We start from the raw sequence: 25510 nt of genomic DNA, 5'->3' as shown, positions 1-25510 counted from the left end.
AGGCAGAACACTGCATCCCGGCCGCGTCTGAGGTCTATTTGTACAGCAGCACAGCCGAATTGGTTACACACACACACACACACACGTGTAGAGAGTCCTTTTTTATCAGCCCGCAGATGAACCTTGATTCCTTTTTGTTCAGGATTGACTTCACAGTGCCTTCAGTCTCGTTCCCACATACCTTCTATCTTCATGTCACGTCTGCTGTGTCTTCATTTCTTGGGTCATTTGAGATTCATGCAGGAGATGTGAAATTAGGATTGTGAGGGGGTTTTTTTTTTGTTTGTTTGTTTTACTATTTCCATGTTAAAATCATACCTGTCACCCAGTCAATGTGTAGCGAACAAGCTTTAGGATACTTAACCTGACCAGTATCTCCAATTCTTGACCTCTTGGAAGCTAAGAGGCTTTTTGACAAAGTATAATCGGTTCCTGGGATATCACCGATTGGGGGGGGGGGGAGGAGGATCTAGTCTCTTCTTAAGTTTGAGTTTTCACATCATTTCATTATTTGGAGTTAACAAACTTGATCGGCTTATTGGAGCATCATTAAGGAACAGCAAAATGGGAAACAAAACTCGGCAACACAAACTGAATTTAAATGTGTTATAAGGATTTCCTGTATTGTATTTGGAAAGAATGCAGTAGTTTTTGGTGCTATAAATGGGCTTTGGCCATATGTCATTTAGGAAGCTTAACCTACTCAGTGTAACTCTGTTGCTGGGAATGTCCCTAATTTGGGTTTCAGTCAAGAGAGCCTCTATCCAAAGCAAGACCCTTAAAAACAAAAAATCAGTGGGGTGTTGGTGGCTCATACCTGTAATCCTAGCTACTCAGAAGGCTGAGATCTGAGAAGCACAGTTCAAAGCCACCGTTCAGGAAAGTCCAAGAGAGTCTTTTTTTGGGGGGGAGGGTGCAGTCCCAGGCCTTGAACCCAGGCTTTTTTTTTGTCCTTTGGCTTTCTCAAGGCTAGAGCCCTACCACCTGAGCCACAGTACCACTTCCAGCTTTTTTCTATGTATGTAGTACTGAGGAATTGGACCCTGGGTCTTCATGCTTATTAGGCAAGCACTCTACCACTAGGCCAAACTCCAGGCCCCCAAGAAACTCTTATTTCCAATATGTTACCCCCCCCACCCCCCGCAAAAAAAAAGAAAAAGAAAAAAGAAAAGCTGGCTGTCACTCCAGTGGTAGAATGTTAGACTTGTGCAAAGAAGCTTAGGAACAGTGCTCAGGTCCTGAGTTCAGGCTTCAGGACTGGCACCAAACAAAACAAAAACCACGGCTTTAGAGGATGTTATAACAAATGAACCTGAAGATACTTTGAGAAATATCAAAGATATTGGCATATGGCTACATTATGCAAAACATGGTATTTGGTAACAATACATCAAAATAAAGGCAGATGTTAACTGTCTTATTTCTTGAAATTTAAGGTATCATTTATTGTAAAATATCTGATGCGTTGTTGTTTACCACTGAGAAAATAGAACTGAAAGTAATGTGTTCTTACCAAACGTGTGTGTATGTGGGGTTTTTTTTGTATGTGCCCATATGTAGCTTTTTTTGCTGGGGAGGGAATGCCCATCTTGTGGCTTGAACTCTAGGCTGGTATTGTCCAAAGATACACTTCCAGCTTTTTTTTTTGCTGGCTAATTGGAGATGAGAGTCTGGGGGACTTTTCCTGCCCAGGCTAGCTTAGAACCACAATCCTCAGATCTCTCCTCTTGAGTAGCTAGGATTACAGGTATGTGCTACAAGCGCTCAGCTACAGCTCTTTTAGACATAGTGAAACATGTTTTATTATATACATCATCTGTGCACATATCAAAAGGAAAAATAAATGGAATTAAAAAAATTAATTTTCTGACATGTAAGGCATCTTTCAAAGAGTGAACATTAGGATATTGGTATGAAAAAATCTTATCTGTGGACTTCTAGTGGTGAAAATGGTTTTACATTTTTTATATTTCCTGGATTCCTATGTAGCCACAAAGAGCAGGGTTACAAATACCCATTTACTATTTGGCTTGGTTAGAGTCACTTGGCCAAGTTTCTGTTGCTCTTGTTACGTTCCTACTACCAGTTCATGTAAGGACACAAAAGTTGATGGATCACTTTTGTGGTTTTTTGGTGAGGCTCTGCAAGGAATCTTTCTCCCTCACATCCTAGCTCCTGTGCATCTTGCTGCTGCTAAATTGTCACAATCCCACAGGGAGTAAAATGAGAGGAGCTTTCAAGACATTGTGCCTAGGACTGCAGCACTTAAATTTTAAGTGGCTATATTAGTTCCTTAAGCTCTAGTATGTTGAGAGAAAAGACTTTGTTTTTCTTTCCTTTTCTGACTAAGTTCTCTTTTGTCACAACTAAGATCCTAGAGTAAAAGATGTTAGTTGGCACCCCAAAATAGGTCAGAATATTGTGCATGAAGATTTTTTTTTCTTTTCCCACTGGAACAGACAAAGCTACTTAGGAGCCAGAAGAGTTCGATTTCAATCTGTACGTTTTAACTAACTTAAGGCCTTAGATTTTCCTGAGACGTATCGAGGGAGTCATAGACCGAGGAGCCTGCAACATCCTTACTGCTTCCTTCTCTGCTTCCTAGAGCTAGTATTCTCAACTCATCTCTCTTTCCTGATGCACACAGGCAAGAACAGTTTTATTAGTCTTTTCCTAACTAATACTGCAAACCCTTTGTGGATTAGGAGCTTGCCTTTTAATTTTATAGCCATACTATTGATAGGAAGAACTGAGATCCAGGTCCATATCCTATGTTCTGTAGTTCTACTTGATTACTGCAGTTTCTTAGGACTTTCTGGAGTTTATGGCCTTGTTTAACTGAGGAACTTCCAAGAGTTCTTCTTGCTTTTCTTTTACCTTGTTTTAACATTAGGCATTCATTCTCCCTTACCATCTCTCCATGTTCTAGGGCAAGAAAGTGGACATGTAAGCCTATAAGCTGAGAACATTTTTTTCTTTGACTTGGAACTCAAATGAATGAAACAATACTTCATTTTGGTATACTTTCAAGTGTGGGGTTAGAGTTGAAGAAATGGGAGATGAGAGAAATGAATCAGGGTTAAGGAAGGGATAAACCTAGGAACACAGTCCTGAGTACAATAAATTGAACCCTAATACAAGTGACAAGAGCTGTCTTACTTCTGTAGTTGGATCCATGTACTAGGTAGTGCTAAACAGACAACATTTGGGAACATGTTGAGTTAATAATGCTGGGGGGCATATCTTAAGAGGTGGAGCCTGTCTAGTATGCGTAAGGCCCTGGGTTCAATCCCCAGTACTACAAGGAAAAAAGAAAGAGAAAGAAAAGAGAGGGAGAAAAAGAAAGCAGAGGGGGTGGGGGGGGATGCAGAGAAAAACCAAAATGAAAATGTTGGGTAGAGTGGCAGTTGCTCTAATGGCCTAGTCCATTTCCAACGACCAGAATTCTGATTGGCTTAAAGCTCAACCTTATAGTACATTCCAGCCAATCAGGGATTAGTTGAGTCATTGCAACTAGCATTTTAAAAGTTTTTTAGAAGCTGAGTACTGGGTACCTGCCTTTGCTTTCTTGCTCTAGGACTTTAGGAGACTGGAGAACTATGGTCAGCGGCTGTGTAGATGCCTTGTGGCCCAATACACCATCCCTCTGAGAGCACGCACCTCTTCCTTATCACATTAGTGCTTGCTTTCCTTTCTCCAGTGCTGAGTGATGTGGAAGTTACGTAGAGGCCGTTCCAGGTATTCTTTTTTAAACTGAATTTCAGCAGTAAGAGCAAGTTTCAGAGTACAGTGATTCTAGCAGGCCAGTTTGTTTGTTTGTTTTGTTTTGTTTTTTTACTAAAGAACAGTTTCTACCCTCATCCAGATAAAAATGGCTCTGTTTTAACTCCATGACTGGCAGGAGTTTTAAGTGGTTGGGGCTTTTGTTGAGTGAGGATCTGAAAAAAGAATATGTGACTTTTGCGGTCTGACATCTGTTATTGGCATGTGACAAGTGGGGGGAAGCACATTGTCATATATATCAGTGTTAGTTGCTAATAGTGCTTCCCCCCCCCCTCCAGTTCTGGGGCTTGAAACTCAGGACCTGAGTACTGTCCTTGGGCTTTTTCAAGGCCAGAGCTCTACCACTTGAGCCACAGCTTTTTCTATGTATGTGGTACTGAGAAATTGAACCTGGGTCTTCATGCATGCTAAGCAAGCACTCTACAGCTAGGCCAAACTTCCAGCCCCTGCTAGTAGTACTTTTGAGGAGGTTGTGAGGAGACAAACAGGACCCTCTTGTTCTATTTCGTTTGGCTTTTTCTACTCAATGCTAACACTCTCCTACTTGAGCTCCACCTCCACTTCTGGCTTTTTCAGTGATTAATTGGAGTTAAATGTCTCATGGACCTTCTTGCCCAGGCTGGCTTAGAATTTTGACCCTCAGATTTCATCCTCCTGGGTAGCTATGATTACAGGTGTGAGCCACCAGTGCTCGGCTTGACCACAGATTTTTTTTTTTTTTTTGGGTCCAGTTATGGGGCTTGAACTTAGGGTCTGGGTACTGTCCCTGACCTCTTGTTGCTTAAGGCTAGTGCTCTACCAGTTGGAGCCACAGTGCCACCACTTCAGTGGTGGTTAATTGGAGATAAGAGTCTCACAGACTTTCCTGCCTGGGCTGGCTTTGAACTGTGATCCTCAGACCTCAGCTTCCTGAGTAGTTAGGATTACAGGCATGAGCCACCATAGCCTGGCAACCCACTAAGGCTTTGAGAAGCAAAATAGAGTGAACAGGTCTAACATCTCTAGTTCCCATTTCTAATTTACCCTGAAAAACACCAGAAAGCAGCTTAAAACATTTTTTTGTAGTTGCTTAGTTCTAGACATAATCAGGGTACTAGTAGATGTTACTGAATAGGGAAAATAGGTTTGAGAATATATTATGAACACAAGCCTCTGGCTAATCCTGAAGAGCTAGTAGTGACTTGTACACTAAAATGGCTTCAGCAAAGCTCATTTCTCAAAGGTAACTTTGCTTTGGTCCCCTCGCCCCAGGGTCAGGTAAACACTAGGTTGCCATAGATTGTGAGCCCTCTTATTAAGGAACTATGGGCCGGGAGCATAGCCTAGTGGTAGAGTGCTTGCTAGCATACACAAAGCCCTGGGTTCAATTCCCTGGTACCACATACACAGAAGAAGCTGGCAATGGCTCTGTGGCTCAAGTGGTGGAGCGCTAGCTTTGAGAAAGCTCAAGGACAGTGCCTAAGTCCTGAGGTCAAGCCCCAGGACTGGTTAAAAAAAAAAAAGGAACTAGTATAAGTTTAAAACTCACAATTAAGATATTCAACTTCTGGGTGAATATTGGCTTGCTGTGACGGGATTTCTGTTGGACTGCATTGATTGGTGGCTTTCCCCCAACTAAATAAGACAGCCTGGTGTCCTTCACTTCTCCAGCAGTAGAGAGTGCTGCTGCCTTATATAGACTCAGTCCATGACCTCTGGGTACGCTTGGGCCCTTCTTACTCTGCTTCTATTAAGGCATCTCCCTGAATGTTCAGAAAACAATTGAATTGCTTTGTTAAGGAATTTTTTTCATCCTTTTCTTCCAGGTAAAAGACAAAGACCATCTTTTTGGGTGTGTGAGGAGGGCCTTTTTTCTTTTTTTAAATAATATGCAGGTGTGGAGCTTGAACTTAGGGCCAGGAACTTATCCCTTAGCATTTGCACTAAAGGATGGTGTTCTATGAACTAGCTTTTTGGTGGTTAATTGGAGATAAGAGTCTCATAGACTTTCCTGCCCAGGCTGGCTTTGAACTTCCATCCTCCGATCTCAGCCTCCTGAGTAACTAGGATCACAATTGGGAGCCACCAGTGTCCAGCTAGGAGGGCTTTTTTTTTTTTAATCTTTAAAGTGAAAGCAAGCAATAGCTATTTATTATATTATGTAGGAAGTTGTAAAAAGAAAAAAGCTGAGTAGTTTCGTTAATATGTAGCAGTTGGGTAGAGTCCAGCCTGTTTTTCTGATCAGTTATAAAGCATTCAGCATAAAATACTTTGCAAACACCACCTTATTTGTGAAATTGACATTCAGTTCCTAGATTAGACAATTCTTTTTTTTAAAGGTGGGATAACTTGCTTTTTGTAAGATGGTATAGAAGTAAGGTTCCTGGGCTTCTTTTTCTTAACAATTCTCTCACGAAGGTCAGAGAGAGTACAACATGAAACAAGCTCTGTGACATGCCTTTGGGGACAAGAGGTCTTAGGCAGTGGGAAGGAAAAAAGAATTTTTACTGAGACTGGCCAAGATCCTATAAATTCTCAAGGGTGGAGGACATTTCTAGATGTACAAGCAGCTACTAAATTTGTTTGAATAAAAGAAATGGGGTACAACAACCAATAAGTTGACATTTTAGAGATAGTAAACATAATAGGAACACCTAAAGAACATTTATCTCCCTGTAAATGGTGACATATGCCTGTGATCCCAGGAGGATTGTAAGTGCCAGACCAGCCTGGGCTATTTAGCAAAGTCTCCTTTTGAATGAATGAACTAATGAACTACTCCACTCACTAGCAAAATAAAGTATTAATAGCCTGTAGGGGCTCAGACCGCTAAACATTTCTCTGCTCCTACACAAGAAGCTATTTTGTCCTCGGTTGTAATTTTAGCAAACTAGATTTTGTTTTCCACTTCAGGAATAGTAGAAAAAAAAAATATATATATATATTAAAAAAAAACTAATGCAAAAGTTAAAAATCCAACCCCGCTTTTTAAGTTCATGCATTTTTTTTTTTTAAAGGGGATGGGTAGGATGGCCAGTAAAGGGGATTGTCCTTGCTTAGCCTACTAGCTTGGCTTGCACTCTACCGCTTGAACCATATCTATCTCCAGTTCAGCTTTTTTGCTGATTATTTTGGAGATGAATCTATTTCTCTCTCTCTCTCTCTCCTCTCTCTCCTCCCTCCCTCCCCCCCGCCTCCCCCCTCTCTCTCTCTCTCTCTCTTCTCTCTTCTCTCCTCTCTCCTCTCTTTTTTACTCAAACTCAGGGCCTACACACTTTTTCTTTTCCTTCCTTCCTTACTTTTTTTTTTTCTTTTTGCCATTTCTGGGGCTTGACCTCAGGGCCTTAGCACTGACCTTGGGCTTTCTCAAGGCTAGAACTCACCATGTGAGCCATAGCATCACTTCCAGCCTTTTCTATGTATGTGGTTACGAGGGAATCAAACCCAGGTCTTCATGCATGCTAGCTACCACTAGGCCAAACCCCCGGTCTCATCAGCCTGCACACTTTCCTTGGACACCCTTTGCTCAAGGCTAGAGCTCTGCCACTTGGGCCACAGCTCCACTTCCATTTTTTTCTGTGTACGTGGTACTGAGGAATTGAACCCTGGACTTTATGCATGGGGGCATTCTACCAGTAGGCTATACTTCTGGCTGTGGAGATGGACTCTCAAGGACTTTTCTACCCTGGCTGGCTTCGAACCTCATCCATCCAGATATTATTACAGACATGGGTCACTTGAACCTGACAGCATCTGCTTTGGTTTAAACCGTTATTAGTGTTAATGGAAGAGCATAAATATTAGAAATCATTTTAGCCAAATACTTGATTATTTTAGCCAGATACTTGAAGTAAAAGCAGCATGGTATTCTTTTGTCATATAAAAATCAAATCAAGCCAGGAGTATGTCTTAGTGATAAAGTGCTTGTCTAGCATGCATGAAGCACCAGTGTGCATGAAGTACTGGGTTTGTTTCCTTGGTACCACATACACAGAAAAGGCCAGAAGTGGTGCTGTGGCTCAAGTGGTAGAGCACTACCCTTGAGAAAGCTCAAGGACAGTGCCCAGGCCCTGAGATTAAGCCACAGGAATCAACTTCGTAGGTTACAAATATTGACACATAATTAAACTATGCTAGTGTTTGTTATTTAGTTCAGAGGAGTATTTTTTCCCATTCCCCCTACCCTCTAGAACAAATCTTAAGATGATAATTTTTTTTTTTTTTTTTTTTGCCAGTTCTGGGCTTGAGCTCAGGGCCTGAGTACCGTCCTTGGACTTTCTCAAGGATAGAGCTCTACCATTTGAGGTTCAGCACCACTTCCGGCTTTTTTTCTATGTATGTGGTACCAAGGAATCCAACCCGGGTCTTCAAGCATGCTAGGCAAGCACTTTAACCACTAGGCCAAACTCCCAGCCCCAAGATGATAAATTCTTTACAGCTGATGAAAATCCAATTACAAGGACATTAAAAAAAAGACACTACAGGGGCCGGGAGTGGCAGAGCTCTAGCCTTGAGAAAAAGTCCAAGGACAGTGCCCAAGGACAGTGTTCTGAGCTCAAGCCCAGAACTGGCAAAAAAAAAAAAACCACTACTGAATGAATCCAGCATAACCTGAGGCTGACTAATTGGCTTAAGGAAGTGTTTGACTTAGGGGTTTTAGAGACAAAATGGAAAATTTTATAGGACATTATTATTATTATTATTATTATTATTATTATTATTATTATTGCTAGTCCTGGGGCTTGAACTTAGGGCCTGGACATTGTCCTTGAGCTTTCTCAAGACTTGCATTCTACAGCTTGAGTCACAGTAACATTTTCTGCTTTTTCTGTGTATGTGGTACCAAGGAATTGAATTTAATGCTTTGTCCATGCTAGGCAAGCACTCTGCCAGTAGGCCACAGTCCCAGCCCAACTACCATGTTTTTAATATGTGGGTTTTTTTTTTATTTTGTGTGTGTGTGCTGGTCCTAGGCTTGAACTCTGGCCTTATGTACTGGCTCTGAGCTTTTGTGCTGAAGGCTAACACTCACTTGAGTCACAACGCAACTTCTGGCATTTTTTGTAGGTTAGTGGAGATAAGAGTCAGCCTTTTCCTGTCCAGGCTGGCCTCGAACTGCGATCCTCATATCTCAGCTTCCTTAGTAGCTAGGATTATAGGTTTGAGCCACAGGCACCTGGCTTCTAATGTGTTTTTAATTTTGCTGAGCCGTAAATGTGCAGAGTTGGCCAGTGATGATAGATGTAAGTTGTCCCATTTTTATCACGTGATCCTGAGCTCTTGATACCTATGTGATATCAAATGATTGCTTGTGGTAGTATTTGTTGGAATAATTGATGTCAGCAATGAAATACTAAATACTAAAACATAGAGTGGTTTTTCTTTTTTGTGTGTATAGTCCTAAGGTTTGAACTCAGGCCTGGATTCTGTCCCTGATCTTTTTTGCTCAAGGCTAGTGTTCTATCTACTACTTGAGCTCCAGTCACAGTTGTTCCCCCCCCCCCCCCCCCCCCCCCGCTTTGGTAGGTTAGTGGGGGTAAGAGTCTCATGTACTTTTCTCCCTGGACTGGCTTTGCAATCCTTAAATCTCAGCCTCCTGAATAGCTAAGATTACTTGCATGAGTCCCAGTGCCTGGCTAGAATGAAGTAGTTTTTGGCCAGTGAGATTATTTCTGAAAAACAGGGACATTTTAAGTTAGCAAAGCAGACTAAGAAAGGCATATATTCTGCTTACCCACAGAAGAAGACTAGGCCTTCTAGTGCTGATCTTGGTACAGAGAAGACAGATTGGAAAACTTTGTAACAAAGTAGAGGTAGAATCATTTCAAGAATCTCTTGGTGTATCAAAGCTGTAGTGCTTAATCTCTTTGAGTTGACCCAGAGATTTGATAGGGAACTGAATAGATTCGTTTTAATTTAAATAGCTTGACACTAATGATCTGGGAAAAAAAACATAGGTCTCCAAAGAAAAATGATAAACGTCTAAGATGGCAGATAAACCAATCAACCCAATCTGATCATTATATATTATATACATGTATTTAAATACCACGTACAAAACTATAAAATTATTTAGCAATTAAAATTAAGATTTTTTTTTTTTTGCCAGTCTCGGGCTTGAGTTCAGGGCCTGAGCACTATCCTTGGGCTTTCTCAAGGCTAGAGCTCTACCACTTGAGTCTTAACACCACTTTTCCAAGCTTTTTCTGTGCATGTTGTACCAAGGAATTGTACCCGAGTCTTCATGCATGCTGGGCAAGCACTCTACCACTAGGCCAAACTCCCAGCCATGGGGTCGGTTTTTTGTTGTTGTTGTTGTTGTTGTTTTTGTTTTTTCCTCTCTTAAGAATAGATCAACAACAAGCTGGGCACCAGTAGCTCATGCCTGTGATCCTAGGTACTCAGGCTGAGATCTGAGGATCTCAGTTCAAAGCCAGCCCAGCATGGAAGTTCATGAGACTCTTATCTCCAATTAACCACCAGAAAACCAGAAGTGGCTCTGTGGCTTTATGTGGTAGAATAGTACAGTGGCCTTGAGCTGAAGAGCTCAGAGACAGAACCCAGGCCCAGAGTTCAAGCCCCACAACTGACCAAAAAAAAAAAGAACAACAACAAAAAGCAGTATAGGCTTCTAGGAGTTCGGAAACCTATGCATCCACCTTGGGTATTTTACTGGCACCTCCTTGTTGAATGGTTTGAAAATCTGATAAAGCACAAGATATATATATATATATATATATATATATATATATATATATATATATATATATATATATTGTAGCCTGGTGGCTAATGGCCAAATCTGTTTTTTGTTGTAGTATTTTAGGGCTTAGTCTCAGTTTAAATACACTGTAGTTGAATTTGGTTCTTTGAGTTTTTTTTGTTTTTTTTGTTTTTTTGTTTTTTTTTTTGGCCAGTCCTGGAGCTTGAACTCAGGGCCTGAGCACTGGCCTTGAACTTTCTCAAGGCTAGCACTCCTTGGCCACAGCACCATTTCTAGCTTTTTCTGTGTATGTGGTACTGAGTAATTGAACCTGGGTCTTCATGCATGGTAGGCAAGCACTCTGCCACTAGGCCAAACTCCTGGCCCCTTCTTTGGGATTTTTTAAGTTGGTCCAATTGAACCCAATTTTAATTCTTCTTTCCCAGTACTCAAGTGTTTCATTTGGTTGTCGAATAAATTGACCCTCACAGTGAATAGTGTAGTAACAGATGCCACTGCCAGGTTGCCCTCCAGTGTTAACTAGCTCTTCTCCTTCTTTTCTAGTCCCACACCTTTGACACCTCATCCTTCAGTCATTTTGCTGTAAGGGCAACTTGAACAAGCTTCAGCCCTTTCTCAGACTTCCAGGGCAGGACTTGAATGGATTTGACCCAGGAATCGTTACTGATGGAGCCTTGTTCAGTTCTTGCTGCTGCCATGCTGGATTCCAAAGGATCCACTCTTTTCCTCGGCTGGTTTCGCAGGGTCAGGCCTATTGGTTAAAGCTTGTGTATTTTGATGGGGAGGTTCAAAATGAAGGAGGGTCTTCACTTGGCCATTGGACCTGGAGGTAAAAAGCATTCAGCCTAAAAGCACTAAGTATCCATTGTTTTGGCAGCTGTTAATCAGCTATTTTTCTGTAAAAATAAGTTCTTTTCATGAGGCAGTTGTGTGGGAATAGCTAATTCTGGCCCAGTGCTGTACAGTGTGAGGTTAAAAACATAGTAAGTTATCACAACACAATTCTTGTTCTTTTTCCTGTGGGCTGACTCTACATTACTTGCTTTGTTTGCTCTAGAATGGAATCTACTCACCATTTACTAAAATGAAATGCATTTCTTGGGGGAGGCAAAGTCCAGTTCTCTAGGTCTTGCGTCTTAAAGAGAAAGAAGCCCTACTCTCTATGACTAATTGTTAGGAATGTCATTTAGCTTGTTTCAACCTAAATTTCAATTTGGGGGTTGAATTTTATGTGATTTAACTATTTTCACCTCTTTTAAGATGTCATATTTATTACCCATGTGTTAGTTCCCAGTAATAAAGATTCGTTTTTAAAGTATCAGGAAGAAATGAGTATTACACAGGAAACCAAATGTAGTTCAAGTGTACATGCTTTGTATTGTAACAAGTATGGATCCCATTCCAGATTTGGGCCAACTTAAGATTTAAGCCTTAACTTTTTTGGAAATATAGGATCAGTGATACTTGGCCAGGTTTTCATTGAGTATAAGACATGGAAAGTACTTGGCCTCAGTAATTATTAATAATTTCCAGAGATTATCTTTTGGATTTTTACTAGAAGCCACTATCCTTAATAGCAGTGTTTCAGGAAAGATAGGTACCTTTCAGTAGTTTTAGGTCTTATTTTACTTATGATAAACAAGATGTATACTGCCTCACTGTTGATGCCTTTGGTTTTCTACAAGGATCTTAGCTACTAGCTGATTGGAGGTATGGCTCAAGTGGTAGAGTTCCTACCAGTATAAAGTCCTGAATTCAAATCCTAGTTATCACCACCAAAAAAAAAAAAAAGAAAGAATTTAGACAAGAGGCAGGGATACAATCTGTGACTCAAGGCCATCCAGGCATAAAATTTCTCAAGACTTCATTTCATTCAGTGACTGTTGTGTAGTGGTTATCCTAACTAGGGGGGAAGCACAATGGCTGGGTGCATGGCTTGCATCTCTCATCCACAGCCACACTGGAAGCCCAAGGAGGATTGCAGCCTAGCCAGTCCTAACATAAAGCAAGACCCTGCCTCAAAAATAGCCAAGGAAGCTGGGTGCTGTTGACTCACACCTATAATCCTATGTACTCAGAAGGCTTGAGATCTGAGGATCACAGTTCAAAGCCAAAGCCAACCTGGGGACCAAAGTCCGTGAGACTCTTATCTCCAATTAACCATCAGAAAACTGGAAGTTGTAGAGGGCTTGGCTTGAGCTGAAGAGATTAGGGACAGCACCCAGGTCCAGTTCAAGCCCTACGTTTGACCCCCCTCCCCCTCCCCCCCAAAAAAGAACCACCAAGGAGGTGCCTGTCTCTTTTGGCTCTAATCCTAGATACTTGGTAAGCTGAAATCTGAGGATTGAGGTTTGAAATAACCTGGAAGAGAAGTCCTTGAGACCTATGTCCAATTAACTAGCAAAAAGCTGGAACTTGAGGCATGGCTCAAGTGATAGAGCACCAGTCCTAGTCAAAAAAGTTGAGCAAGAAGAAGCCTTAAATTCTATTCCCGCCCCCCCCGCCCCCCGCCACCATATATAACCAACCTGGGCACTAGTGACACACATCTATAGTACTAGCTACTGGGGGGGGGGGTTGAGATCTGAGGATCAAAGTTCAAAGCTAGCCTGGACAGGAAAGTTTTTGGCATGCACATGTGTACGTGCACACACGTGTATGTGCACGCACATGTGCCAATTCTGGACTTGAACTTGGGTCCTAGGAGCTTTCCTGCTCCATGTTAGTACTCTACTTCTTGAGCTTTAGTTCTTCTTCTGTTTTTTTAGTGGTTACTTGGAGATAAGAATTTCAGCCTTTCCTGCCTTGGCTGACTTTCAATTGCAGTTCTCAGATCTCAGCCTCCAGAGTAGCTAGGATTACAGCTGTGAGCCAGTCACTTAATTCCATGACATTTTTTATTTCTAATTTACCACTGAAAAGCTGGAGGTAAAGCTGTGGCTCAAATGGTAGAACACTAGCCCTGAGCAAAAAAGCTCAATGATGGCACCCAGGTTCCTCAGTACAAGCCCTTAGGAGTAGGGGAAAAAATATAACAGCTGGGCAGTGGCTCACGCCTGTAATCCTAGCTACTCTGGAGGCCGAGATCTGAGGATCAAGGTTCAAAGCCAGCCAGGGCACAAAAGGACTTGAGACATTTTTTTCTTTCCCCTTTTTTTTTTTTTTAAACCAGTGCTGGGCTTGAGCTCAGGGCCTGAGCACTGTGTTTAGACTTTCTCAAGGCTAGAGCTCTTCCACTTGAGCCTCAGCACCACTTCCAGCTTTCTTCTATGTAGATGGTACCGAGGAATGGAACCCGGGTCTTTGTGCATGCTTGGCATGCACTCTACCACTAGGCCAAACTCCCGGCCCCTGACTTGAGACTCTTATCTCCAATTAATCTCTAGAAAATGGAAAGTGGGCCTTGGCTTAAGGGTAGGGCAGTAGCCTTGAGCTGAAGAGCTCAGGGGCAAATCCCAGGCCCAGGGATAGGATGGTAACCTACAGCTGAAGAGTTCAGGGACAGTGCCCAGGTCGAGTTCATGACCCACCAAAAAAAAAAAAAAAAAACAGCAACCACAAACATGAGCAAAACATGGCACAAAATGGGAAAGTGCCTACCGTGTAAGCACAAAGCCCTTAGTTCAGTCCCCACTACCATCAGAAAAGAAAAACAAAACAACAAAGAGGCCAGATCATCTCAGATAGAGTTTGCACTGTTCTTTGATTTTGGTTTTGGTATTGCCAACCCTGGGGCTTGAACTCCAGGCCTGGGCACTGTTCTTGAGCTTTCTCAAAGCTAGTAGTCTACTACTCCCATACCATACCATCACTCCCAGCCTTTTCTGTGTATGTGGTACTGAGAAATGGACCCCAGGGCTTCATGCATGCTATGCAAGCACTCTGCCACTAGGCTATGCTCCTGGCCTCTGTTCTCTTGTTTTGGAATTTACTATTACATCTTTTCATGGCAGGTTGGCTTAACTTCTGATGTCTAGTTTTGGTGGAGCTCTTCAAATTTCTTGGCCTGTCTTCTCTGATTTCTTATATTTTTTTTATTGTACTTTTGCTTAATTTAGGTTTGTAGACCTTATATATCATGTAGTAACATTTCAGTGGGTAACTTTAGGCCTTGAACTTTGGGGATTTTTTTTGAGGCATTTCACAGCATTGTGAGAGTTGGAACCGTAAAATTAACTCAAGCAGATTTTTAAAGATTCTTCCATTTTCCTTCTTCATGCATTCTTTTCATGTTAGTAGGGATTGCCAGGACAGTGTTAGAGAAGAGTGGAAAGGGAGAATCACCTCAATAAAGGAAGGCAGCTTTGCCAAGTGTGTAGTTTAAAATGTATAAATAAACGAATCAGAAATCTCTTCGATGCCCATGTCCATAGAATCAAGCCGTAAATGTTCCTACTATCGCTAATGTTAATAACAACTATGTCTTTGAGCTGGGAATGTCGCTCTTGGGCAGCTCAATGGTAGTGGTAGAATACTTGTCTAGTGTGCACACCGGCCCTGAATTTGATGCCCAGCACAGCAAAACAACAACAGAATCCCATATAGTATATATGTATCCTTTTTCCTCTCTAGTCCTAGGCCGTGAACTCGGCCTGGGCACTGTCCTTAGACACCTTTTACTGAAGGCTAGCGCTCTGCCACTTGAACCACAACACCACTCTCGGCCTTTTCTGTGTATGTGGTACCAAGGAATCTAACCTAGGGCTTCGTGTATACTAGGCATGTACTCTATAGTAGGCTACACTCCCAGGCCCTATATGTATCTTTTGTCTACATACCACACAACTCTGAACCTGTTTCTTTTCTTTTCTTTTCTTTTCTCTTTCTCTCTCTCTTTTTTTTTTACATGTATGGAGGAAAAAGAAAAAACCAACAAAATGCTCAATTTGCTGGGTACTGATGGCTCACTCCTGTAATAACTACTCAGAAGGCTGAAACCTGAGGATCACGGTTCAAAGCCAGCCGGGGCAGAAAAAGTCCATGAGGCTCTTTCTTCCAGTTAGCCCCCAGCAAATTGCAAGTGACACCAAGGCCCAAAGTGCTAGAGTACCAACCTAGAGTGAAAAGTTCAAGGACAGTGACCAGGCCCTGAGTTCAAGTCTTATAACTGACCCCCCCCCCCCGAAAAAAAAAGCTAACTTATTTATAAACTAGATATATTGGAACATGCCTGTAATCTTAGCTATAAGTAAGGTATATAGGTAGTAGGATCATGGCCGAGACCTGTCTTGACAAAAATGAAAGACCTTATCTGAAGTATACCTAAAGTTAAAAAAGGTAAACACTTATGTGCAACAATTATGTTCCAGTAGACATTTCAATATTGCCATTTCAGTATTTTTTTCATTCAAGTTGGGCAGTAGAATGATTTTTGGTGCATTTGATAAAGGTTACTAGTTCTTTTAAAATTCTGTTTATTATATCTTGATTTAAATCTGTACTGAGCCAGGCACCAGTGGCTCATGCCTATACTCCTAGCTACCCAGGGGGCTAAGATCTGAGGATCACAGTTCAAAGCCAGCCCGGGCATGAAAGTCCATGAGACTTTTTATCTCCAGTGAACCACCAGAAAACCGGAAGTGGCACTGTGGCTCAAGTGGTAGAGTGCTAGCCTTGAGCTGAAGAGCTCCAGCCCCGGAGTTCAAGATCCAAGAAGAAGGGGGGAAAAAATCTGGGTACTGGAGGATGAGAGAAGTGGGCTGTAAGAATCTGTATAGAATGGGCTGGGAATGTAGCTGAGTGGTTGAGTGTTTGCCTTTCATGCATGAAGCCCAGGGTTCAGTTCTTCGGTACTACATACACAGAAAAAGCTGGAAGTTGTGCTGTGGCTCAAGTGGTAGAAATCTAGCCTTGAGAAAGCCCAAGGACAGTTCCCTGCCTTAAGTTCAAGCCCCAATTCTAGCAAAGAAAGAAAGAATCCATATAGACACACGTGGTGAGCAAAGGAAACATCAATGGATGGATATCCTGTATATCATGGAATTGGAAACCTACACCTCATATTTCCCTGTTCAAATTCTTAGTCGCTGCTGTCATTCAACTTATTAAAACTCTTAAGGATGTGACCCATCTCACATAGTGAAGTCAGTTGTCTCCCATGTAACTGATTTTTCTGGAAGTTTGCAAAAGAGATAGCTATTGTAACACATTGGAAATAAAATAAAAAATCTGTATAGGTTGCAGTATGTAAGTCAGTAGGAAAACATATGCATGTGCATATACAAAGCTCTGGATTTGATCCCTAGCATTGCCAAATATATATTCAGTTTAAATTTGCATGTCCTGCAGGAGGGTGGTGTTTGATTGAAATAAGGAGCAAGGCAGTGTGAATTTTCTTGATTTATTTTGAATGTCTCTAAATGAAGAAATAAATAGTATCTTAGGATTTTGGCTTCTTTTGTTAGTACTTTCTTTGGGTCCATCTGCCTGTTAAATAAACCTATAAATTTCTTCTAGTATCCATTCAGTGTGCTGGGAGCTGTAAAATAAAGATTGCTCCTGTGAAGTTACAGAGATTATTCCTGGAGTATAATATGATTTTTTTCTCTTTTTCAGGGAAGCAGAGTCCTTCAAGGAACAAGGAAATGCATACTATGCCAAGAGAGATTACAATGAAGCTTATAACTATTATACAAAAGCCATAGGTAAGAAGGATCTAGTAGAAAATACATCTTTGCCAAATACAATTATAAATAATCCTCCTTGAGGAGTTGGCTTTTGCTTAGTGGTCTGATAACGGTTAAATTAGTAAACTTTACCAAGACATGTGAAAGGGTATCAATGTATGTGAATTAATGCACCTTCTATCTGTAAATTAGTAAACTTTAGGCTTAATGATCTTGATAACCTTTTCTAGTTGGAGTTCTTTTGGCAAATTAAAGGTAATTCCTGAAGTATTGAATGTTACAGCAGAAAAAATGCCTACCTAAATGTTACTCAGTTATTGGAGTCTTATCTCCATGTTTAGTTTGGCAGCCATATTAGCCATAGGATTGCCCCCCCCACCATTTCCCCTTTCTTCGTCTCCCTGCCCCTCCTCCTCTTTTTCTCCCTCTTCTTCTTCTTTTCTAGCACTAGGATTTAAACTTCAGGCCTCTTTATTTTGCTTAGTTTTTTCACTAAAGGCTAACTCTCTGCCACTTTGAGCCACACCTCCACTTTAGGCTTTTTTTGCTGATTAACTGGAGATAAGAGTCTCAGATTTGTCTACCCCAGCTAGCTTCATTCCTCAGCTTCCTGATTGATTAGCTAGTATTACAGGCATGAGCCACCACTGCCCTTCTGCGCTTTTTTTTTTTTTTAAGTGGTACTAGGGTTTGAACTCGGGGCCTTGCTTTTTTCAGGCAGGTGTTATACCCCTGACCCAGCATTCTTCTTACCTCTCTTGCTTACAAACTCGTTATCCCAACTCACCTACTCAGCAAATGTCAATTTATTTTAATATCACTTTATAAAAGACAGAGTTTGTTAAGGGATGTTGATTATCTATCATAAAAGATAATCAATGTACTTTAAAGCTATGTTTTGTGTTCTTTTATTGTTTTATATCTGGGAGTAAATGCCATATCAATGAGCTATACCCCCATTCCCATAAAGCAGAGTGCAAACTTCTTTTCTGCCCCCAGGCCATTTAGATTTTTTTTTTTTTTTTTTTTGCCAGTCCTGGGCTTGAGCTCAGGGCCTGAGCACTGTCCTTGGACTTTTCTCAAGGCTAGAGCTCTACCACTTGAGCCTCAGCACCACTTCCAGCTTTTTTTTTTTCTATATGTGGTGCCGAGGAATCGAACCCGGGTCTTCATGCATGCTAGGCAAGCACTTTAACCACTAGGCCAAACTCCCAGCCCCTAGATATTTGTTTGTTTGTTGTTTATTGTGTTGGACTTAAGGTCCTTAAAAATTATTCTTCTTGGGGGCTGGGAGTTTGGCTTAGTGGTAGAGTGCTTGCCTAACATGCACAAAGACCTAGGTTCAATTTTCGGTACCACATCCATAGAAAAAAGCCAGAAGTGGTGCTGAGGCTCAAGTGGTAGAGCTTTAGCCTTGAGAAAGCCCAAGGCCAGTGCTCAGGCCCTGAGCTCAAGCCCAGGACTGCAAAAATAAATAAATAATAAATAAATAAATTTTTTTTGGTCATGTGTCTTGAACTCGGGCTTGGGTGTTGTCCCTGGGATCTTCAGCTTAAGGCTAGAGCTCTGCCACTTGAGCCACAGTACTGTTTCTGGTTTTCTGGTGGTTAATTGAAGATAAGAGTCTCAAGGACTTTCGTGCCCAAGGTGGCTTTGAACTGCAGTCCTCAGATCTTAGCTTCCTGAGTAGCTAGGATTGTAGGCATGAGCAACTGACGTCCGGCTAAACATTCTTACAGTTTGAATCCTTCTGACAAGTTTTAAGAAATGGCCCTTAAATTTTCAAATCTATGATTTCTGCTGAACTTTTTTTTTTCTGATGTATAGATATGTGTCCTAAAAATGCTAGCTATTATGGTAATCGAGCAGCCACGTTGATAATGCTGGGAAGGTTTCGTGAGGCTCTTGGAGATGCCCAGCAGTCAGTGAGACTGGATGACAGCTTTGTTCGGGTATGTAACAGAGTTTTTTTGGGAAAACTGAGTTGCTATGGTTGAATTCTCTAGCCCAGGATTTTTTATCTTGACAGTATTATTATTTGGGGCCAGATAATTTTTTGTGGAGGGGTGTGGGGGGGGGTGGTCAGTGTGCGAGTGTATGCTGGTAGTGAGGCTTGAACTTACTTGGCTTTTTTTTCAAAGCAGGTACTCTGTCACTGGAGCCACAGCCCCACTTCTAGCTTTTTGATAGTTGTAAATGAATCTTGTGGACTTTCTTGGCTGGCTTTGAGCCTCAATTCTCAGATCTCAGCCTCCTAAGTAGCTAGGATTACAGGTGTGAACACAGCTATGGGAGCACATAGCTATGGAGTACCCAGTTTTGGGTATCTTATCTTGTATAGTGTAGAATGTGTCATGGCATCTCTTGCCTTAACTACTGTCAGTATCACTCCCTCTTTCTGAATGAGACAACTGAAAATAACTCATAGGAATCAGTGATAAATTCCTTTTCCAGGACAGTTTTCTCTAGTAAAGAACCACTCCTTCTGTAGTTTATTTGGGTAGCACTAGCCTGCTTTTTTTTTTTTTTTTTTGTCCTTTGGCCAGTCCTGGGGCTTAAACTCAGGGCCTGGGCACTGTCCTTGAGCACTTTTGCACAAGGCTAATGCTCTGCCACTTGAGCCACAGTACCACTTTCAGGTTTTTCAGAGTATGTGGTACCGAGGAATCGAATCCAGTGCTTCATGCATGCTAGGCAAGCCCTCTATCACTAGGCCACACTTCCTAGCTTTGCTTTTTATAGGTTATTTTTAAGATAGAGTCTAGAAAACTTTTTCTACCCAGGCTAGCCTTGAACCATGATCATCCAAATCTCGGACCTGTGTAGATGGGATTATAATGTGAACCATCAGTTCCTAGTTGTCTTCTTTTAAAAAAAAAATAAATGAAATTTAAAAATAAAATTAGGGGGCTGGGAGTTTGGCCTAGTGGTAGAGTGTTTGCCTAGCATGCACGAAGACCCCAGTTCGATTCCTCAGTACCATATACATAAAAAAGCCAGAAGTGGTACTATGGCTCAAGTGGTAGAGGTCTAGCCTTGAAAAAGCCCAAAGATAGTGCTCAGGCTCCGAGTTCAAGCCCCAGAACTGGAATGTATGCATAAATAAATAAAATTGGGATTTTAACACTTTCTTCTCCTAGGCAGTTATTTTCATTGCTATTGGAATTTTGTGGGTTGGTATTTTCTTGTCTTAATTTTTATTTTCTCCTTGGTGATCCTGTGATTCAAACTCAATGCCTTGACTTGCTAGGCAGGCATTTTACCACTTGAGCTACTTCCCCAGCTCTCGTGTGGCTATTTTGTGCTGTTGCTCATTTCTTCTGGCTGACCAGTCATAGTCTTTTTCTTCCTTCCATGTATTTCTCTAGGGACATTTACGAGAAGGCAAGTGTCACTTGTCACTAGGGAATGCCATGGCAGCATGTCGCAGTTTCCAGAGAGCCCTAGAACTGGATCACAAAAATGGCCAGGCACAACAGGAGGTAAGGATCTGATCCTATTAGTATCCAAAATGTCATTGTGGTATATTGGAAGGAGCCCCTATCCTAATATCTCAGTGTCCTAAGCAGCTTGGATTACAAGTGTGAGTCACTGGTGCCTAGCTTGAACTCAGTGTTTCGTGCTTGCAAGTCAATTGTTTTACCACTTGAGCAATGTTTTTTTTTTGTTTTTTTGTTTTTGTCAGTTCCAGGGCTTAAACTCAGGGCCTGAGCACTATTCTTGGCGTTTCTTAAGGCTAGTGCTCTACCACTTGAGCCATAGCACCAATTCTGGCTTTTTCTGTATATATGGTACTAAAGAATTGAACCCCGGTCTTTGTGCATGCTAGACAAGCACTCTTACTACTAAGCCAAACTACCTGCCTCAAATTGTATTTTTGCCTTTGGTGGGCTTCTGACTATAGCCCTCTTATCTGTCTGCTCTGCAATTAGTAATACAAGTATGAACTACAACACCAAGCCCTTGAAAGATTTTTTTTTTCCTTATTTTGGTACAGACTTAAACTCAGAACCTTGCGCCCTGGCTTCTCTATTTTGCTTATAGCTAACACTCTACCATTGAGTTCACACCTCCAGTCCAGCCTTTCTACTGGTTAATTTTAAATAAAATCTTAAGGATTTTTCTGCCTGGATTTGCTTTGAACCATAATTCTCAGGTCTCAGCCTTCTAGGTAGCTAGGATTATGTGGGTAAACCACCAATATTCAGCTGGGATGATAGTGTCTCTCTCGCTCTCTCTTTGGTGCCTGGGCCACATCTTACCAGCTTTTTGGTAATCAGATGTCTCAGACTTTTCTGGCTTTAAACCAAAATCACCTCATCTCAATCTCCTGTGTAGCTAAAGTTACAGGCATGCGCCACAGAGCACTGGCTTGAACAGTGTTCTTGAGATTCATCTAGGCATTGCTGAATTGTGACCATTAAATCTGTAATTTCAATAAAGCTTTTCCTATGTCTGATTTTCCCATGTAGTTCAAGAATGCTAATGCAGTCATGGAATATGAGAAAATAGCAGAAACAGATTTTGAAAAGCGAGATTTTCGGAAGGTAAAGTATATCTAGAAGATAATCTTTTGTCTTTTCTCACAAAAGCCCTTTCTCATTTAAACTTAGACTGTATGTTAGTTCTTTGATATTAAAGGAATTGGCAAGTCTGAAACATGTGAAAGGTTCAAAAATTCCAAATATCTTTCTAAATCTGAGTTGTTATACCTGAACTGAGTTTTCACTAAAGTTTCAGAGGGAAAGTAGATAGCCCCCAAAAGTTAAAAACAACTAATTTTGATAGGCATCTTTTATTTGGCAAAGAGTAATTTATGCAGAGTCCTTGCATTATCATCCCTCTCTAGCAATCAGTTTTTATTTTATTTTATTTTATTTTTTTGCCAGTCCTGGACTTGGGCTCAGGGTTTGAGCACTGTCCTTGGACTTTCTCAAGGATAACACTCTACCACTTGAGTCTCAGCGCCACTTCCGGCTTTTTGCTATGTATGTGGGGTACCGAGGAATCAAACCTGGGTCTTCATGCATGCTAGGCAAGCACTCTACCACTAGGCCAAATTCCCAGCCCCTAGCAATCAGTTTTTAAAAACCATGTCTTGCTAGTGTGATTCATAACTTTGGGTGTGTGTGTGTCTGTGTCTGTGTGTCTGTGTTTGTTGGGAGAGCAATTATGGCTGCTGTCACGTTTTCTGAGTTTTTTTAATAGGCAACAGCTTTGTATTGAAAGGCAGTCTTGGGTTACTTTTCTCTCTTGCACACCCTGGAGTCAGAGTCCTGAGTTTGTGACAGAAACCTCTGTTTGTGATATCCCAGCCCCCCCAGCATAGCTCATGGTGATGTCACAAATGAAGAATTATGATCCTGGCAGGGGAAACAGATGAACTTGGAAGAAACAAAGATCTTTTTTGCCTGCAGCTGTCTGTGCTGGGGACACAAGGACATGGGGGTGGAAAGTGAAGCACTGAGCCTCTAACTGATGCTCTTCACGAAGAACAGAACCAGCTCTGCAAAGAACATTGTCCTTGTGAGGCTGAAAGGGTGTGGCAGCTGAAATTTGGCTGAATTTTTCTTTCCTCGTTCTTTTTCTACTAGAAGAACTGAGCACTAGAGTTCTACTTACATTTTACTTAAATTTGGATATTATTCTTAGACCTTCCAGGAAAGTATGAAGGAGAGACATCTTGTGCTGTATTGGCACTACAGAAAATCTCTGTGAACAGTCTATATCTGTTCGTTTGAGGGTTTTTTTATTTAAATTCTGATAAGCGCTATTTATGGTTCAAAAGCTCGAATCTGGTTGGGTACTGGTGGCTCACACCTGTAATCCTAGCTACTCGGGGTTGAGATCTGAGAATTGTAGTTCAAAGCCAGCTTGTGCAAGAAAGTCTGGGAGACTCTTTCCTCTAAGAAATCGCCAAAAAAAAAAAGCCAAAGTAGAGCTATGCTTAATTGTTAGAGTAGTAGCTTTGAGTAAAAAAGCTCAGAGACAGTACCTAAACCCTGAGTTCAAGCTCAGGCCCAGCACACAAAACAAAAGCTAGAATATATGGGGAAAATGTGTTCGGTGATGACTGTGCCTTTAAACTGGTCCTATGCCTTACCCACTCTCACCCCCTTGGGTAGCTACTGTTATTTTTCTCTCTCTCCCTTCTCCCAGTTCTGGGGATGGAACCCAGAGCCTTAGCTGTCCTATACATCTGTTCACATATTTTCTTTTTCTTCTGTGGTTGTTCATGTATCAAGTATAGATTCTTCTTTTTTTTGCCATTCACAGTTCTGTACTTTATATTTAACAAAATAGATTTGGAAATCTTTCCATGTTAGTATATGGAAGATTCAATTTTAGTGTGCCATTATATGAATACCTATGTTGATGGAATTTGGCTTTCAGATGTGGTGTATTTATTTTCTCTATGGCCAGATTCTTAGAGGAAACAGATATCCCTTAACTTCAGATTTGTCTTTTGGGTCACTTATTCTGAGCAAAGGTCTCCCATGAATAACAGCTAAATAAAAAAAAAAGAAAGAAAAGAAAACTCTGAGAACAAATTATGAAAAGGGCCGGGAGTTTGACCTAATGGTAGCGTGCTTGCCTAGCATGCACGAAGACCGGGGTTCGATTCCTCGGTACCACATACATAGAAAAAAAAGCCAGAAGTGGTGCTTGGCTCAAGTGGTAGAGCTCTAGCCTTGAGAAAGTCCAAGGATAGTGCTTAGGCCTTGAGCTCAAGCCCAGGACTGGCAAAAAAAAAAAAAAAATTATGAAAAGGGTGACAAATTTTGATAGAGTGAGTGAGTATATGAAGACCCTTTATGAGACTGAAAGGGTAAACTAATCCCTGTTGGTAATAGTAATGTGATAGAATCTATCAGAACACTTAAACTGCTCTATTAGTGTATTTCTCTACTAACCAAGTGGAAGAACCACTACTGTATGAAACTTAGGGTACAGAAGATGAAGCTGAATTTCAATAATTTTAAGGGTGTGTTGATACTGAGCCATGTTATTTTTGCCACTCTATATCTTGCTTAACAGCCTGAAATGGCTGTTGCATCTGTCACCACATTGATTGCTAGAGTTGATATGGCTGATTTGGCTGGCCAAGTGGGTATTTGCCTCACTGCTTCGCATACATCCTGCTAAAAGCTGTGTACTTGGTCAAAGAGGAAGACCATTCTTTGGTCCAAGGTATACAGGTAGCTGTACTCCCCTGCTAGAACCTCCAATCAAGCTTAAAGAACAAAAAACAACCACCCAAAAATAAAAGGCACTAAGCCTGATAAGTTATACAAAATAAGAAGCAGCAATATCTGTGAGAACATGAACTTTGATCAGTCACTGGGTATGAAGTATAAATTCACCAGAGGCAGCTTAGTATGGTGATAAAGATTATAAAGTCTGATGTGTCTAAGATCAAATCCTGTTCTTTCACAACTTTGAGACTATCTTAGTTCATATCTATTCCTTAGTTTCCTCAACACTAAAATAAAGGCAGTATTATCTTGTAAAATGAGAACTAAATGGACTAATACATAAAGTGCTTAGTGAATGTTGTCCTCAATTTATAAATCAACTGTGTCTTCATTTTAGTGCTTTAAGTAGATTAATGTGTTTTGAAACATTCTTCCTGGGGCTGGGAATGTGGCTTAGTGGTAGTGTTTGCCTAGCATGCATAAAGCCTTGGGTTCAATTCCTCAGTACCACATGAACAGAAAAAGCCAGAAGTAGCACTGTGGCTCAAGTGGTAGAGCAGTAGCCTTGAGCAAAAGAAGCTCAGGAAGGGGCCGGATGCTGTAGCCTAGTGGTAGAGTGCTCGCCTAGCATGCTTGAAGCTGCCCTGGGTTCAATTCCTCGGTACCACATACATACACAGAAAGAGCCTGAACTGAAGCTGTGGCTCAAGTGGCAGAGCACTAGCCATAAGCAAAAAATGTGTCCAAGGAGAGTTCCCAGGCTCTGAGTTTATGTCCCAGGACTGGCAATACATACATACATACATACATACATACATACATACATACATACATACCTCTTCGTGCTCAACAGTGAAGAAATTCTCAACACAGAATTTCTTTGAACTGTGGCTATGACCAAACTAAAGTGGAGACATTTCTAGAATCTAGGATGAAGATCCTTATTTGTTTTCCTCTTTTCCCTAGGTTGTTTTCTGCATGGACCGTGCACTAGAATTTGCCCCCGCCTGCCATCGCTTCAAAATCCTCAAAGCAGAATGTTTAGCCATGCTGGGTCGATACCCAGAAGCACAGTCTGTGGCCAGGTACACCACAGGCCAGTTCATCATTGAGATGCCAGATACTACTGACTGGTTGCTCTCTCACTGGGCTTGCCAGGGAGAGCAGGTCAGAACTTCCCAGACATAAACCCAAAAGTTAGA

General features: G+C 41.4%; 1 protein-coding gene across 3 annotated transcripts in view; it reads left to right on the top strand.

Moving 5' to 3' along the window:
• Window positions 1-25510, top strand: part of Dnajc7 (DnaJ heat shock protein family (Hsp40) member C7) — a 40211-nt gene that overhangs the window by 1209 nt on the left and 13492 nt on the right. For 2 of the 3 annotated variants that reach the window (XM_090350871.1, XM_090350870.1), the window contains exons 2-6: window positions 17042-17130; window positions 18940-19064; window positions 20481-20594; window positions 21585-21659; window positions 25275-25393. In XM_090350871.1, the coding sequence (XP_090206997.1) occupies window positions 17042-17130; window positions 18940-19064; window positions 20481-20594; window positions 21585-21659; window positions 25275-25393 (522 nt within the window). Of the gene's footprint in view, window positions 1-3599; window positions 3739-17041; window positions 17131-18939; window positions 19065-20480; window positions 20595-21584; window positions 21660-25274; window positions 25394-25510 lie in introns of those variants that run through there. The other variant, XM_090350872.1, reaches the window with a different exon arrangement.

The sequence above is a fragment of the Megascapheus bottae genome, chromosome 17 (genome assembly GCF_031878675.1).
Source record: "Megascapheus bottae isolate mThoBot1 chromosome 17, mThoBot2.hap1, whole genome shotgun sequence".
Classification (NCBI taxonomy): Eukaryota; Metazoa; Chordata; class Mammalia; order Rodentia; family Geomyidae; genus Megascapheus; species Megascapheus bottae.
This window is presented reverse-complemented; position numbering and strand designations above follow the sequence as displayed.